This window comes from Pristis pectinata, chromosome 5 (assembly GCF_009764475.1).
Source record: "Pristis pectinata isolate sPriPec2 chromosome 5, sPriPec2.1.pri, whole genome shotgun sequence".
In the NCBI taxonomy this organism is placed as follows: domain Eukaryota; kingdom Metazoa; phylum Chordata; class Chondrichthyes; order Rhinopristiformes; family Pristidae; genus Pristis; species Pristis pectinata.
This window is the reverse complement of record NC_067409.1, coordinates 100,992,115-101,009,295: the sequence shown is the minus strand read 5'-3', so window position 1 is coordinate 101,009,295 and position 17,181 is coordinate 100,992,115. Positions and strand designations below refer to the sequence as shown.

At 39.7% G+C, this 17,181-nt stretch overlaps 1 protein-coding gene across 3 annotated transcripts in view; it reads left to right on the top strand.

The window, feature by feature from the left end:
- The window catches only part of LOC127570317 (uncharacterized), a 39,768-nt gene extending 23,407 nt beyond the window's left edge, over positions 1-16,361 (top strand). For 2 of the 3 annotated variants that reach the window (XM_052015756.1, XM_052015757.1), the window contains exons 8-11: positions 438-578; positions 4,355-4,480; positions 8,710-8,979; positions 15,858-16,350. In XM_052015756.1, the coding sequence (XP_051871716.1) occupies positions 438-578; positions 4,355-4,480; positions 8,710-8,979; positions 15,858-16,052 (732 nt within the window). In that variant the 3' untranslated portion in view covers positions 16,053-16,350. Of the gene's footprint in view, positions 1-437; positions 579-4,354; positions 4,481-8,709; positions 8,980-15,857 lie in introns of all 3 variants that reach the window. The other variant, XM_052015758.1, reaches the window with a different exon arrangement.
- The last annotated feature ends 820 nt before the right edge of the window (positions 16,362-17,181 follow it).

Here is a 17,181-nt window from a genome sequence, read left to right as displayed (position 1 = left end):
TTTGTACTATTAGCAGAACCATATCAATGCAAGATGTATTTTTCCACAATCAGCTTGGGTTGTTATGATGCAGAGTGTTTTGAAGATTTTGTGAACCTATGAGATTATGCCTTGGGGAAACTCCTCAATGGTCCTCTTGAATGATAGTCTGAGTTTGCTGAGTAAATTTTCTCATGGGTATTTTGCCATTGGTGTTATTAAAAAAATTTATAGTATTTTTCTAGTGTGTAATGCGATGGTTACTGCATTCAGCAGATTCACATTCTCTGAACTCTGTGTGTGCAGGTGTTCCTGCTGTGCTCCAGGAACTAGACATTGTTGCCTAGTGATCCTGCTAATCAACCCTTTGAATATGCTCATGTAATTCAAATTTGCCTTTCAAAACCAGGAACGAACGTGAAGTTAAAACAAAAAATTGGGACTTTTATTTTAAACAGGCCTATGAAGCTGTATGTGAAAATTTCAATTCTATACGTAGAGTTCGTGGTGATAATTACTGTGCTCTGAGAGCCACACTATTTCAAGCATTGAATAATGTTGAACAACTTCCCTGCCTGCAACAGGATGATCTAGACCAGGTATTTCTGCATATACAATTATAATTCTGTCTATCTCTTCACTTTTTCTGTGTCCTGAGCTGGAATTTTTCTGAAATGAAGTTATTGTTATGTAATTAGAGTTTTGTGTTTTATCATATGAAATTAGATTTGAAAGCACACTGGTTGATGAATGAAAGATTTGAAATACCCTTTTAGATTCATAGAATTTACTCAGTATTACAATATTGCGGGGAACCATCTGCGCCGACATTTTCACTAAGCAATCCCACTACTCTGCTCTTGTCTCTATCCATGCAATAATTTTGTCCAAATATTTGAAAGTTAAGATTAAATCTGTGTCTGGTATCCTTCACGCAGTGTACCCAAATCCTAACCACTCATTAAGGAAAATCACATTTTTATTTTTAATGTGTGCTCTACTCCTTTTTGTCTCCTGTTTATTGGCCCTTCTGCTACTGGAAACAGTGTCTCCAAATTTGCTTTTATGATTTTCTTATTTTAAGTTTTATTCATTCACTAAATGTGGATGTTGCTGGCAGTATTACCATTTATTGTCCATCACTAATTGCTTCAGAATTCTGGCAGTTAGAAGTCAACTGCATCAGTAGGGCTGGAGTCAAACATAGCGTAAACCAGGCCAGATTAGCAGATGTCCTTCCTGAGCCACATTAGGATAGGATAAGATATCTTTATTAGTCACATGTACATCGAAACGCACAGTGAAATGCATCTTGTTGCATGGAGTGTTCTGGGGGCAGCCCGCAAGTGTCACCACGCTTCCGGCACCATATAGTATGCCCACAACTTCCTAACCTGTATGTCTTTGGAACGTAGGAGGAAACCAGAGCGCCTGGAGGAAACCCACGCAAACACTGGGAGAATGTACAAACTCCTTACAGACAGTGGCCAGAATTGAACCCGGGTCGCTGGTGCTGTAATAACGTTACACTAACCGCTACCTACCATGCCTGCCCAATCAATATTAACTTAGATTTCAGTCCTGCAACATTTTAATTACTAAGGAGAGGGCAAATGGGGCTGATGTGATTGCTCCTCTGGGAGTTGGCATGGATCTGATTGGCCTCCTGTCACATAATAAATAAGAAAGAAAGTTGGTCCCATTCACGTGCTCTTTCCCAAAAGCTCTGCAAATTAATTTTCCTCGGTGTCTATCCAATTCCCTTTTTGAATTCCTTGATTAACTGTTTCCACAAGCAATGTTCCAGATCATAATTATATTCTACATTAAAGAAAAATTGCTCATCTACCTGTATCCCTTGCCAGTCATTTAAAACAGTGTCTCCTGGACTTAAACCACCCACAAATGGGAGCAGATTCCCTCTACCTGTCCTAACTAAAGCTATTATGATCTCTTGTACCTCCTACCGAATCTCTTCCCAAAATTCTTTCTCCAAAGAGAGCAACCTTAGCTTTTTGGTTTAACCTTGCAGCTGAAATACCTCATCTTGAAACCATTCCAGTAAATCTTTTCTGTGACTCCTTTTGGGTTCTTCCAATCCTTCCTAAAGTGTGGTGACTTGGTTTTAACACAAGTTCAGTGTAACTTTCCTGTTTCTGAACACCATGTCTCTAATGAAGTCGGGGTTTCTGTATGTTTTACTTGCTGTTCTCCTGCCATGCCCTTCCACTTTCATGGATTTAACGTGCAGATACACTTCCCTTTAGAACTGTGCAATTTTATTTTGTGCTTTCTCTTCTTATTATTTGTGTCAAAATGTATCACTTTACACTTTTCTGTAATACATTTCATCTGTCACCTTACTGCCCATTCCCTTAGCCTATGTCCTCTTACAGTCTGTTACTATCCCTTTTTTAACTGCTGAACACGATTCCAAGTTTTGGCATCTGAAATTTTTTTTTAAATTTGGCGTTGCGCACGCACATCAGAATTGCTGATATCTATCAGTAGGAGTTATGGTCTGAGCAGCAATCCTTTGAGGAGCATCAACTGTCATCCTCCAACCTGAGAAACAGCCATTCATCACAATTCTTTGCTTTCTAATCCTTGAACTAATTTATTCATACTGCTGCTGAGCCATTGTGAGTGGTAAAGTAGGAATGTGAGGAATAATGAGGATGCCAAGAGACTTCAAGGGAATGTAGATAAACTCAGTGAGTGGGTAATAACAGAGTACAGTGTGGAAAAATGTGAAGTTATCCACTTGAGTAGAAAAATGAGAAATGCTGTCTTTGTGTAAACTGTGAAAGTCTAGGACATGCTAATGTTCAAGGGGACTCTGGTGTTCTTTTGCACATCAGTGAAAACTAATGTGCATGTGCAGCAGACAGTTAGGAAGGCAAATGTTTTGTTGGCTTTTATTGCAAGAGGATTTGGGTACAACAGTAATGATGTCTTACTACAATTATAAGGGCCTTGATGAGACCATATCTGGAGCATTGTGTGCAGTTTTAATCTTGCCAAAAAATGAATTTATACTTTCATTACACTATGCTGTGTAGAGAAAAGATTCACCAGACTGAGTGCTGGGATGGCTGGTCATGTAAGAGGAGTTTGAGTAGGTTAGATCTCTTCAGAAACAGAAAAAGAAGTAGCTCTCTTCTCTAGAGTTTTAAAGAATGGGGGGGGGGGGGGTAATCTCATTGAAACATCTAAAATTCTTAGAGGGCTAGAATGAGGAGAGGATGTCTCCACCGGCTGAGGAGTCCAGAACCAACCCACAAGTCATTGCATTCAAAACTGAGCTCGATAGACTTCCAGATATTAAAGGATGTGGGGATTATGCAAGAAAGTGGCGTCTGCGATATTTTTAAGTGTCCTATTTCTAATGTTCAATAAGCCTCTGCTTTGCTAATCGGCCTTTTATGTGGGACTTTAACATATTCTGAAAGTTGTATAAATGGTTACTGTATTCCTTTCATCAACTCCTTTGCTAGATTGGATGGGGGCGAGAGACGTTTATGTGAATCTTGCTGCAGGAGTGAACAAATGTTGATTTCATTCAACTTGATATCTGCTCGTATAAAGATGTGTAAGATTGTGGATGGCCTGGAACATATCCCTTGACATATAGGGGTTGACCTATGAGATTAAGCATACTAGGCCTCTAAACTCAAAGTAGAAGAATGTGAGAGAAACTCGTAGAAACATAACATTCTGAAGGAGATTGACAAGGTAGATGCAGGGATGATGCTTCGCTTGGTTGGGATGTCTGCAAACAATGATCACTGTGTCAGAATAGTGGGACAGCCATTTGTTACTGATAGGAGAAGAAATTTCTTTCCCCAGCAGGTAGAGAATCTTTTGGAATTCTCAGGGGACCATGGAGACCCAGTCATTGAGTATATTTGTGGCAGATCAATAGGTTTTCAAATATTAAGGGAGTTGAGGGATATGGAGTTCAAGGGATATTAGTGCAGGTGAATGGTAAAAGATCAGCCATGATATTAATGAATTTTGAATAAGGTGTGGAATGGCCTACACCTATCTCTTACATTCTTGAGAGTAGCAGGAGTTTGGAGCTCGCTGCCTGGAAGGATGGTACAGGCAGAAAACCACATCACATTCAGAAAACTATTTGAATGAGCATTTGAAGTGTAATAACCCACAAATCTTTGGATTGGGAGCTGGAAAGTCGCATTAGCTAGCAGGCACGTGATGGCCTGTGTGATATCCAATGCTGTCATCTTCTTTGATTCTATGATGGTGCTTTTGCTAGAATATCTAAATCATTTGAAAATGATATTGAAATTGAAATAACTAATTATTGTTTAATTGCAAGACTCTGTAGTAATTCAGTAACTCTCTTTTCCAGCTTCCAGATAAGCTCATTGAGACAAGCTATGTCTGGATTAATCAGTGGCATTTTGGCATTGAAGACTCTGGGAATGAAAATCCTGTAAAAGTCCTGAAGGGATATTTGACAGCACTGAAGGAAAAGGTGCATTTTGTTGTCAATTCATGCAGTAGGATACAAGCTCAATGTTAACTAAAATTTTAAAATGTCTGTCACCATTGCTGTTACAAATGCCTATATTAATAAAAACACTTGAAAGTTAATGGACAGCTCCAAAAGTTTGACAGTTCACAAGTTAAACTAAATAATTAAGATGGCACTGTAGTGCAGCAGACTATGCTGCTGCCGCACAGAAACCCGGGTTTGATTCTGACCTCCAGTGTTGCTTGTGGAGTTTGCTCTCTCTCCCCGAGACCATATAGGTTTCTCCAGAGTCCTCTGGTTTCCTTCCATTTTCCAATGATTTGCTGATGGGTTAATTGGTGACTCTAAATTACCTTGACTGTAGGTGGGTTGCAAAAGAATTGGGGGAAATTGATGGGCATGCAAGAGGGAATGGATTATGGGGAAATATGTGGGAGAGCGGGACTGATGGGTATGCTCAGAGCTAGCATAGACTCAATGCGCTGAATGGCTTCTTCCTATTTTGTAAGGAACTAAGTTTAAATTGACTCTTAATGTTCATCGTTCCCCTGGAATGGGGTTTCGTAATTTCCTGCAAGAAAACTTTTAACAGGAGGTTGGCAGGGATGTTGGTAAAATGTCCATATGCATTCATTCCTGAGGTGTCTGCCAGTATTACAGTTGGAGATGTGAAGAATATCCATGGAAGTTCTAACCCAGTGTGGCACTCCTTGACTCAAGGGAGAATTTCTTGGCATTTAAATCCTGGATGGAAGCTGTGCTTAGCCTATGTTCCACACCCCCCATGAACAAATTCTTCATTTAAAGAGTTTATATAAGGTACATATTAGGTGTGTGCCCCTCCATGATGTGCTGGAGAAAAATATTTTGGTTTTGGTGGCCACTTTTGCTCACGGATGCTAATTAATTCAATGTAATGCCAACCTTCAGAACAAGTCCAAAGCGATACTACAATTTAGCAACCAAAATTTCAACGTTTTGCTGTTTTCAGGAGACAGTCAACAAAACTATGTCCACTAAATGCCTCCTGCAGTCAAGAATATTCATAAGCAGTTAAATGCAGGGGTAGCCAAACAGTGAGGGAAGATAATCAGAGAGCAATAGAAATGGATTAGGATGAGAAAAGCTCCATTTTTGAGCTGTCTTAAATTGGAGAGCTTATTTTCCTCTTGGTCACCTGTTTCAAAGGACAAATAAGAGTTTGTGCCTATGTTTCACCGTCCCGACCCCAACTCCACCACTTGCCTCTAGAATTGGTCAACTCTCCATTTGCAGTGTGTTTGTATTTCGCATTGCTGCATCGGACACCTAGCTGAAAATTATTGTGGAGAGAGGTGCAGTGTTGAATGGTGCAAGGTTTGTCCATTCATTCTTTTCATTATTACTGGCAGGAAGAGAAAAATCAAAGTCATCCTTGGCAATATTAGGCAATTCAGCCCCTTGGCCGTGTTCTGCCATTCAGTTATAATGTGGCCTTTCACCCCAGACTTGATCTACCCACCTTGCTTCTGTGATCCTTAATGCTTGTGTTTGAATTTTCAATTGATCCAGCCTCAGTGATGTTTTGATGGAGAGTTTTTCCAGATTTGCACTATTCTTTGCAGAGGTGAAAATAAACTGCTCCAAGTCAGTTTGGCATAGTCAATTTTAAAAAGTGGCTAACGTGATTGCAAATGGATTAACTTGGCAGTGACTGCATCTGCTAGTAAATGAAGTTACTTTTACCCGTGTCTTTTTGTGAAGAAATGCTTCTTGACACCACTCCTGGGAACTTAGCTCCAATTTCTGATGACAGATCTTCTTCAACTTGAAACATTAACTCTGTTTCTTTCCACCAGGATACTATCTGACCTGCTGAGTGCTTCCGACACTTTTTTTATTTATCCATCTCTGATTTTGAGCATGTGCAGTTTTTGATTTTTCTAATTTTCATATCACATCTACTTTTTCTGACATTTCCATCAGAGTAACTTTTCTCTAATACCATGTTATTCCTTTAATTATCTATGGCATTTTTAGATCGTGCTATAATCAATATATTTGAGGAATTACAAACCTATGCAATCTGTTATCCATAATTTAAATCTCTTTTGGCCCACAAGTAAGGTCGAGGGCAGTGCTGTTTACGCCTTCCTGCTTTCTGTTTGTGTCCTTGAATCCCGGTTGTGAACAGTGTGGAGATATCAAACAGGACCAGGATTTTAAACATCAATGATGCCAATCTTATCATTTGTTAATGAAATGGTAAAACTAAATTACATGAAAACCAAATAATTTTTTTTAAAAAAGTGAGGTTGGAAATACTCCAGCAGGTCAAACAACAACTGGAGAGAGAATTATTCTGCATTGCACCTCCTCTTGTGGTTTGTTATCTTGCACTATCACCTTTGTTTTTTGCCATTTGATCTCTGCTGCCCTCCCTATTACAGACCTTTTCTGATTCTCCCTCCCCATCTCCCTCAATTGCTTAACTGTTCCCGGTTTTAATACAAGGCCATCAACCTGATATTGACCCTGTTTCTCTGCCTGACTGCAATTGCTGAGTATTGCAGGTGTTTCCTGTATTGTTTCAACTGAATTATTAAGTTGTAGTTATTCATCATAACGTTCATTAATGTAATGTGTTCTTGTGCATTAGTGTAGCTACCAATAGGATGCCTGTGAGACAAGGGGAGAGGAAGTGGTAGCTGAGGCCCTTTAAGGGAAAACCATCTTGGTGAGAACCAGATCAGGTTTGAGGTGACGCTGGGAGTCACCAATGTTATGATGTGCTTCACAGATGAATTCTTGAGTGAATTTTTTTCTACCATGTGGCTGTTTAATGGACTTTGTTGAATTGATGCTGCAGTATACTGAGAGACAAATGCTTATTTTGTGCTTTTTTTGTTGTTGTTTTCAAAAGTTCATGCATGTTTTTAAGCAAAGCTTCCATGAGACCTAAGACACAATGGTTAGTATGTTAATATATGTTAATATATTAACATATTTTAATACTTCAGCAAAATTCTGTTCTATCACCTCCTAGATAAACAATTCAGAAATTTTAATTTGTGTGAGATACAGAACTGAGTTCAGTGTGTTTTTTATATATACAACCAAAAATACAGGTAAAATCGCATTAGGCATTGTTTGAGCAATCCTGATTTACTAGTTTATCAGCAGTAGCATGGCTTTGGTAAAGGTTTCATGGTTGAATAATATTTACCTAATGGATCTGAAGGGCCTTGTGTACTCTTAACAGTTGTGAATTTTTAACACTTATAAACATTGCATGTGTTTTTGAAAAATGTTCTATCCAACTTTGATGATTCAATGGTAGATGAGGAAGTAAGTTTGTGAGGAGAACACCAGATGAGTGTAAAGTGATGCATTTACATGGGCAAAAATATGGAATATAATGTGTGGAAAGCTTTCAATTTTGGTAGGAAGAATAAAAAGGCAGAATATTATTTTGGAAGCCATGCAATTTTTGCATAGTGATATTTGGAATGATCTGAGTATCCTCATACAAGGAACAATTAGGAAAGTAAATAGTTTTTTTTTATTGCAACAAGGATAGACTACAAAAATAGATGGTCTTGCTTCAGCTGTTTAGGACTTTGGTGTGATGACACTTGGGGTAAGCTTGCTGCTTACAGTTTTGGTTCCTTAAAAGGACATGTTCCTTCGAGGCAGTGTCAGGAAGGTTCACCTGATTGATTTTTTTTTTGGGAGGAAGGGTTGTTTTATGCAGAGCAGTTTAGCCTCTGCTTTCTGGAATTTGGGAGAGTGGGAGGTGATTTCATAAGAATGTAAGATTCTGAGGGAACTTACCAGGATAGATGCACCCCTAATGGGGTACTCCAGAATTGGGGGGGGGGGGGGGGGGGGGGGAGGGGTACATGCTCCTCCATTTAAAACAGATGAAGCTGAAAATCTCTGAAATTCTGCACTCGAGAGCTGTCAACGGAGACTCATTAGGTATATTCAAGGCTCAGGTAGATTTTTGGACTATATGGAAATTAAAGAAAATTAGAGGTGGAGGTCAACAATTGGACAGTCATGTTCTTACAGAACAAATTTGAGCATTTGGCTTACTGTCCCTTCTCATATGTAATTATTGTGCATGTGTATAATTTGCTATTAATTTTAAAATGTTGACAACTGGAATTTGCAAAACTATCTGATAGCAGAATGGATGTGTTGTAACTCTAACTTTCCTCTCTGCCTTGCCCCACCTCCACCATTAGTATATGCATTTATGTGAAATGAATTCTGGGGAAGAAAGAGAGGCTGCCTGTGAAGAGCTGTTCAGAACTGATACAGAGGAATACAGGATGTACGAAGCTGTGAAAATCATGATGTTGGCTAAGGCTATTGAACTTGACTGCGATAAAGTGCAAGAAAAAGAAGTCCCTCTCTTCTGCTGGCTGATGTTTGCTCGTGATACTTCTACTGACCCTTACCAGTTCATGAAAAATCACTTGAATCATGTTGGCAACACTGGTGGATTGGATCAGGTAAGAGATTACAATAACCATCTTGAAATAATACCAAAAACTCGAAGTTCTACTTCATCAGGAGTCCAAAATTGCCATTTCACTCCTCAGTTTTCATGAGTGCTTGTTCACTCTGTACTTCAGAGCACAGTGACACCAGTCCCTTTCATTTCATTAAAATGCCATCTTATTTTCTTATTGGCTATGCACAAAACAAACTGAATGTGGACATTGAACTGTGATGTACCTCAATTAAGCTCCAAGCAGATGGAAGTAGATTTGGTCATCAAATAAAATTTTGTGGAAGGTTAAGCCCACTTAAATGGTGGGCTCTTGGAATTTGGGTTTCTGCCCAAAAAAAATTAGTTTACATTTATTAATTATTTTATCCTTAATATAAAGGTGCTCTTAGCACAAACAGGCATTTACTACCTAACTCTTAGCTTAGGAAGCTGACTGATTGCCAGGTCAGTAGGCAACTGATGAGCCACATTGGTGAGGGGCTGGAATTCATGTAAATGTGATGACTCGATGATAAGATATCTTTATTAGTCACATGTACATCGAAACACACAGTGAAATGCATCTTTTGCGTAGTGTGTTCTGGGGGCAGCCTGCAAGTGTCACTACACTTCCGGCACCAACACAGCATGCCCACAACTTCCTAACCCGTACGTCTTTGGAGTGTGGGAGGAAATCTGAGCACGTTTACTTGTCTACATGAGAGCCAGTTAGTTCCTTGCAACACTCCTGGTACACTCTTATTAAATGCATGTTCCAAAAGCCAAGTTCAACTTTTCATTGCTTGGTTGGAAATTTGAACTCCTGTTCTCTGGTTTAATTAGCTGGCACCACAGCCAGTACTCTGAGCCTGCTTTTGAAGTTTTGGAAGTTAAATAAACTGTTGAATTTCAGCTAGCATTCCAAAGGAATTCTGAACATATGCTTTGTGATTTTAACTTCTATGCTAATTTAGAACAACACTTTTTTTTCCCTATTTTGGTACAAGTAATCATTGAATGTCTCCTTTTGTGTTAGTCTTGAGCTTGGTATTAAGTAGCATCTTCCTCAGCTGGCTCAACTGAAACAAAAATTTTTAAGGAATGAAGAGCATTTTATTCATGGCTCTAGATTGCTGGCACCTCAAGTGTTATTGCACTGTACCTTACAAAAAGTTGATCTTCAATAGTTGGATATCTTTGTTCACTATTTTGTACCAGTAGTGATCTTGTGAAAAGCTTTGAGGACCAGGAAGTTGACATAAGGAAGTGCACAAGTGCAAACTGTCAATGTGAAGTGCAGGCTATACATCACATTTGTGCCAATTTAATAGTAATTGTGAGATTACTTTAGAATCCTCAGGAATAGAAGATTAATCTGGGAGAATTGGTAACTCTGGACAAGCACAATGATTGCAGGACTTTTGTCCAAGAGAAATTGGCTTCATGCAGCGTGTGCATCACTATAGTGATGAAGTTAAGCATACATGGGTTTCTATTTGCTACCCAAAGGTACACTTGTACCTCACAGCACTGTTAAGTTTAAGAGTTGTAGCAAACTCAAAGCTGGCTGGGTGCAAGTGGAGGGTGTGCTTCATCCTCTGTGCGTGGGATCAGGCGGATGTCAGTCAATGTTTCTGTTTTGGCATATAGCCTTAAAAACTGTCTTCTGTTTCTGGGTAAGAGTCAACGTTTGCAATCTGCAGTGCAACGGACTTCATGTCATTTTTATGGGAAATCCGTGCCATTGTACGGATCTGTTGTGCAAGCACTTGCCAGCAGCCTTGCCTTTGCTTGCAGCGCAGTAACTGGTCATTAACTGCTGCCATAACTGGAAGCAGGGATTCTCACAAGATCATTCACTCCAGACCATAAGAAATAGTCAGGAATTAGCCTTTTGGCTCCTCAAATCTGTTTTGCCATTCAGTTACATCACGGCTGCACTGATCTTGACCTTTCCTGCCTTCTCTCCATAATCTGTGACCTGAAAATCTAGTTCTAATTTCTGCCATGGCTGTGTTGTATGTGCTCACTGGGGAAGGAAAAGGATGGATGATTCTACTATACCTTTCTCCCTTTTTGCTCACAGCATTGCCCAGAAGGTTTATGATTTATTCCTGGAGACTTCTGGGGAAAATATGGAAAGCTGTTAACTATAATCATCTGTTCTGAATTCTGGAGGCAAGTCTATTCATGGAGGTCTGACTGGGGTCTTAAGAACTAAAACTCTGTTTACTTTTATTTATTGTTCTGACAAACTGAGGGGCTATCTCTTAACGTTTTATGAGCCCGTACCCACTCCTCCTCATCACCCTCTTTCACAGCACCAGTCTTTATTCTTTATACTCTAAAATGTACCATTTCTCAATGGACTTCATCAGCTACTTGTCAGCCCATTTCCCCCAGTTTGTCTCAGTCACTAGCTGTTTTGTGTTGAGTCAGAAGGTGTTAGGTGCATCCCACTCCAGATATTTGAGCACAAAATTCTAAACTTGAAATTCTAATGCAGAGCTGAGAGAGTGCATACTATTGGGAGTGCTTTATTTTGGGTATGATGTTAAATTGAGGTGCTGTGTGCACTTTCTCGTGGGCATAAAAGATTCCATAGCACTCTTTCAAAGAACAGAGGAAGTTACCCTGATGACATGACCAATATTTATCCCTCGATTGGGATAACTAAACCATGACTGGTTTAGCTATCCCGATAATTAACTAAACATGTGGGAGCATGCTTTGGACAAGTTGATTGCCATATTTCCTTAAATATTTCACAATATGTCACAATTAAAAAGGGAAATGAAAGGTGCTAAAGAAATGCAAGTGTGTCTTTTTATATTTGTATCTCATTGCAATTCCCTTTTTGATTTTCTGAAGAATTAGCTTTACCCCAAATTTGGTGTAATCTGAAAACATTGACACCTCTCTAAGACATTGGGCTAGAAATGGCTTATTTACCCAACTCAACTTGGAGTGGATCAATGCTTTATCCAGAGCGGAAACAACTTATTTTTCACTTTTTTGGCATCTAGGCATTGCTGGCAAGACCAGCATTGATTGCCCTTCAGAAGTTAATAGTGAGGTGTAACATAGAACATTACAGCACAGCACAGTACAGGCCCTTCAGCCCACAATGTTGTGCCGACATTTTATCCTGCTCTAAGATCCATCTAACCCTTCCCTCCCACATAGCCCTCCATTTCGCTATCGTTCATGTGTCTATCTAAGAGTCTCTTAAATGTCCCTAATGAATCTGCCCCCACATCCTCTGCCGGCAATGCGTTTCTCTCACTCACCACTGTATGTGTGTGTGTGTGTGTGTGTGTTATATACACATAATATATATAAATATATAATGTGTGTGTGTGTGTATATATATATATATTACACACACACACACACACACACACACACACACAGATATAGATATATATATAAATAAAAAATGTACTCCTGACATCCCCCTTATACCTTCCTCCAATCACCTTAAAACTATGTCCCCTCGTGTTAGCCATTGTTGCTCTGGGAAAAAGGTCTCTAACTGTCCACTTGATCTATGCCTCTTATCATCTTGTACACCTCTATCAACTCACTTCTCATCCTCCCTCTCTCCAAAGAGAAGAGCCCTAGTTCACTCAACCTATCCTCATAAGACATGCTCTCCAATCCAGGCAGCATCCTGGTAAATCTCCTCTGCATCCTCTCTAAAGCTTCCACATCCTTCTTATAATGAGGCGACCAGAACTGAACACAATACACAAAACTTTGAACTATTGCTATCCTTTTTCCAAAGGTACTCCCACAGTGCTGAAATGTTTGTTTTAAAGCATCAGTTGACATTCAGAGAGAGCACCAAGTATCTGATGTCTAATGTCACACAATTGCACCCAGGGTATCTGAAATTCACCCGAATTCATTCCTCATCCCTAAAGGTAATGGGATAAGTAAAGCAGTGTAGTCTGGGTTGATTTAGGTTCACTGACCCTTGCAGTACTAGAAGCATACAGAAGATTCAGGTGAGTTTAGGGCAAGGGAGTGTGAAGGTGTGCAGTATCGGTCTATGGATGCATATCTTTCCTTCTGCAATGCCTGGGAATTGTAATTCTTTGAAGACACTTGCACTGGTATTCCTAAAGGATTTCATTCCTATCCACCAATTTTATAATGGCAAAAGTGTTTCCTTGCCCAGTGTTTAAAGTTTGACATTTTAGGTTGTATAAATAGTAGAGGATTTAGGTAGAGACAAGAGACAAGAGAAAAGATCCATTTTACACATTCTGCTGACTGGCTGATTTTTTTTTCTTGATGGCAGTAGAAACCTTGTTAATCTTGGAGGCTTTTTAACCAGATTTTCCTACTGCACATTCACCACTTGCCTCATAGAGGGCAGTGCTGCATAGAGGAGTAAATAGGCAAAAGTAACACCATATATCTGGCTTGGCACTTCCTCCATGAGTCATTTGTGAAGGAGCGAGAGTAACTCGTCAGTAACTGGCCACCCACACCAGATGGCAGTATTGCAAATTGCTGCAAGTTTCTGAAAGTGCCTTTGTAACCTCTGAAATTAATTTGCATCACTTGTTTTCTGCATAGAACGTAAATGTTCGATCCTTTTCAGAATTTAACTTGTTAAACAACATTAACAGATTTGCAAAATTCACCGATTTTATGATTCAATGCTAAATTGTCCAATGCAATAATTTTGATGTTTTAAGTAATATAAATAGCAGAGAATTATTAGAAAGCTGTTGAAATTTCCAACTCTGCTGTGTTGAATTTATTGTCATTTCTGTTAATACAAATATTGAGTTCTTGGAATATGGGACTATTTACCCATGAGCCATTTTAATGTTTACACAAGAACAAAAGAAAATAGGATCAGGAGTAGGCCAGCTGTCCCCTCAAGCCTGCCCTACTATTCATTATGTTTGTAGCCAATCTCTCCCTGGCCTCAACCCTGTGCCAGATCCTCGGGGCCCCTCAATTCCCCAATCTTACAAATATCTACCTCCTTTTTAATTACCTCCTGACTGCACAGTCCTCTGGGTTGCAGAATTCCAGAGATTTACCATCCTCTGTGGGTGGAATTTCCGAAGCACCTTGGTTTTAAGTATTTTCCCCATATCTTGTGACTGTGCCTTCTTGTTTGAGACACTCCAGCTAATGGAAACATCTCAACACCTACCTTATCAAGCCCACCTTAAATGTTTCAATAAGCTCACATCTTTTTTCTAAACTTCAGAGTATGCAAATCTAGGATTGAAACGAGGAGAAATTTGTTGACACAAAGGGTTGCAAAGCTTTTGAATTCTCTGAACAGAAGGGCGGTAGGTGTTCGGTTGTTGAGTGTTTTCAATACTGGCACTGATAAATTTTTGGACCCTAGTGGAATCAAGGATATGGGGATAGTGTGGCAAAGTGTACTTGAGACATCAGATCAGCTGTGTTACTGAATGGCAGAGTAGGCTCAAGAGGTCATGCATTCCTACTTCTGTTTTTGTGTTCTAATGTGGTGAGTCATGAGGCATGTGGGTTTAGTTACATGAGTAATTAAGTCTTGCTGCAATTGTCAAGGGTCTTTGAGAAAGCACCTGGAGTAATGTGTACAGTTTTGGTCTTTGTCAAAGAAAGGGTGTAATTGCCATTGATGGAGTGCAACAAAGATTCAGTAGTCTAGTTGCAGAATGGTAGGTTTGTTGTATGAAGAGTGGAGGATCAGTCATGATCTTGATGAATAACAGGATGTGCTCATGGCCGACTCCTGTTCCTATTTTTTTTGTTCTTGTTCTGTCATACAGCAAGGCTCATTCACATGACAAAAGTCCAGGCAACAAAAGGGAATCCAACTACCCACCTCTGATAGTCAATGGCATTACCAACATCATTATCCTAGGGGTCAACATTAGCCAGAAGCTCAACTGGACCACCAAATAAATACCATGGCTACAAGAATAGTTTAGATGCAGGGTATCCTCCAGTGAGTGACTCGCCTCCTGACACCCCAAGGCACAAATCGTGAATGTAATGGAATTTTCTCCACCTTGCCTGGACATGTGCAGTGCCAACAGTTCATAAGAAGCTCAACACCATCCAGAATAAAACAGCCCGCTTGATGGTCAACTATCTTAAACAACTGTTCTCTCTGCCACCAGTGTACAGTAGCTGCAGTGTGTAGCATCTACAAAATGCACTATAGTTATTGCCAAGGATACTCCCAAACCCACATCCTCTACCACCAAGGTACATGGGAATGCCACCACCCACAGGTTCTGCTCCAAGCTGGACACTATTCCAACTTTGACATGTTAACACTGGTCTCTCATGATTACTGGGTCTAAATTCTGGAAACTCCTACCCAACAGCCCTGTGCAGAATCTTCACCAGAAGAACTTAAACCATTCAAGAATATAGCTCAACCCTATCCACTGATGGATAATTAAGGATAGGCAATAAATGCTGGCCAGCCAGTGATGCCCAGCTTCTGAAAATGAATGTATAAATGTGCTTGTTAATATTTTCAATGACTGATTTTATCAGGAGCAACATGATGGGTTAGAATATTGCTTCTGATTTTTAAATGCAACAACTTCATCAAAATTTCCAGTACCTTTGTCTGTTCCTCATTTATTTTTGTTACTTTACTCGCTCATTGTTAATCCTCACAGAAACAGGAATTTGTAAGCTTTCCTTGAAATACGGTTCAGGGCCTTCATCTATCTTGTAGGTGTGATGGGGCTCATGTGTAGGTTCTAGATATAAGTAACCTGGAAAAATGTTTTGGTTGCATAAATAATGGGTACCTTTTTAATCAGCTTGACATTTGACTTGAGTTATCAGTCAATGTGTTGAGTTATCGTATTCAACATTAAGTAGCTGTTAACAAACCATTTTTTTTAAACTCAGGTGGAAATGTTTCTTCTGGGATACTCCTTACAGTTGACTATCAGAGTTTTCAGGCTCTACAAATTTGGAACTGATGAGTTTATCACCTACTATCCTGATGATCACAAGGATGACTGGCCAATGGTTACTCTAATAACAGAGGATGACAGACATTATAATGTACCTGTGAAAGATACTCAAGTGACCACTTTATAAGGTGAATTTTATGGGACTTAACTGCCAATTTATATCCCGAAAGCAATCGTAACTTGAAGTTCTTCTGATATTTTTAAGATGCATAACTTGAAGCTTAAGAATTTATCAAACATTAATATAAAAGGTTGAGTATATGATTTATAGGCATGAGAGAATGCAGAACAAATTTGAGTGGGCACAGTTGCTGTTCCAGACTTTGTGTCCTGTTGATATTTTGTAAAATTATTGATTTGTACATAAATGGGGAAAAACTGCCTTCGTAATGCTTGGACATGCTATAAATAAACATTAATTGCAAGTGTCACTATCGAGATGTCTAATGATTTAATTTATAAACCTCCCGAGTACTTGAATGGCTGCAGATTTGGCATTTCTACCTTGAGATCATATTGCAACTTCTTTGGTGTACTCGAACATTGCTCTGTGCCGCAAAAAATCATGAAATTGGTCGATAATGAGTCCGCCGGGATTAGTTTTTTTTTGATCCAGAAAGAAGCACTAAAAGGCAATGGCACTACTCTCGAGGGGACCTGTTCTCAATATCAGATGGGTGTCATTCTTTAAAGATGCACTCCCCATGGTGGCCAGATATCAAAATGTGGCTGCCATGGAAAATCTAGAAGCTGCAGGTGAGAGAACGAGAGAGAGAACGAGAGAACCTAGAATCACAAAAGGGGACGTTAAAGAACTGGTAAAGGAGATGCATGCCAGAAGCAAGGTCCCATGTGCTGGGAGTACTGGAGACGCCAAAAGGCCTTCAGAAGAATGGCCTCAAAGGAGATGACTACTCATGCAACGGAGCAACATTGCACAAAATTTGATGGCCTTTCAAGATGTGTCAGGGTGAGTCACGGTCCACTAAGCTTACTGTTCTTTCATAAAGACACTTTTCTATGTTCACAATGATTATTATGTGCACCACAAGTTCTCTCAAACCCATCCACCTTCCAACATTTAGTCCCAGCAACCTCCTCCACAGGTCAAGCCTCCAAATTTGGAATCGTGAAAAGGGATTCAATGTTTTTCCTTTCCATTTAGGCTAAAACAGCAAGGACCAGGAGGGAGGTCACCCAAACAGGAGGTATCACTCCTGAGTGCAATGCCTCACCAGAATGGAGGAGACAGCTCT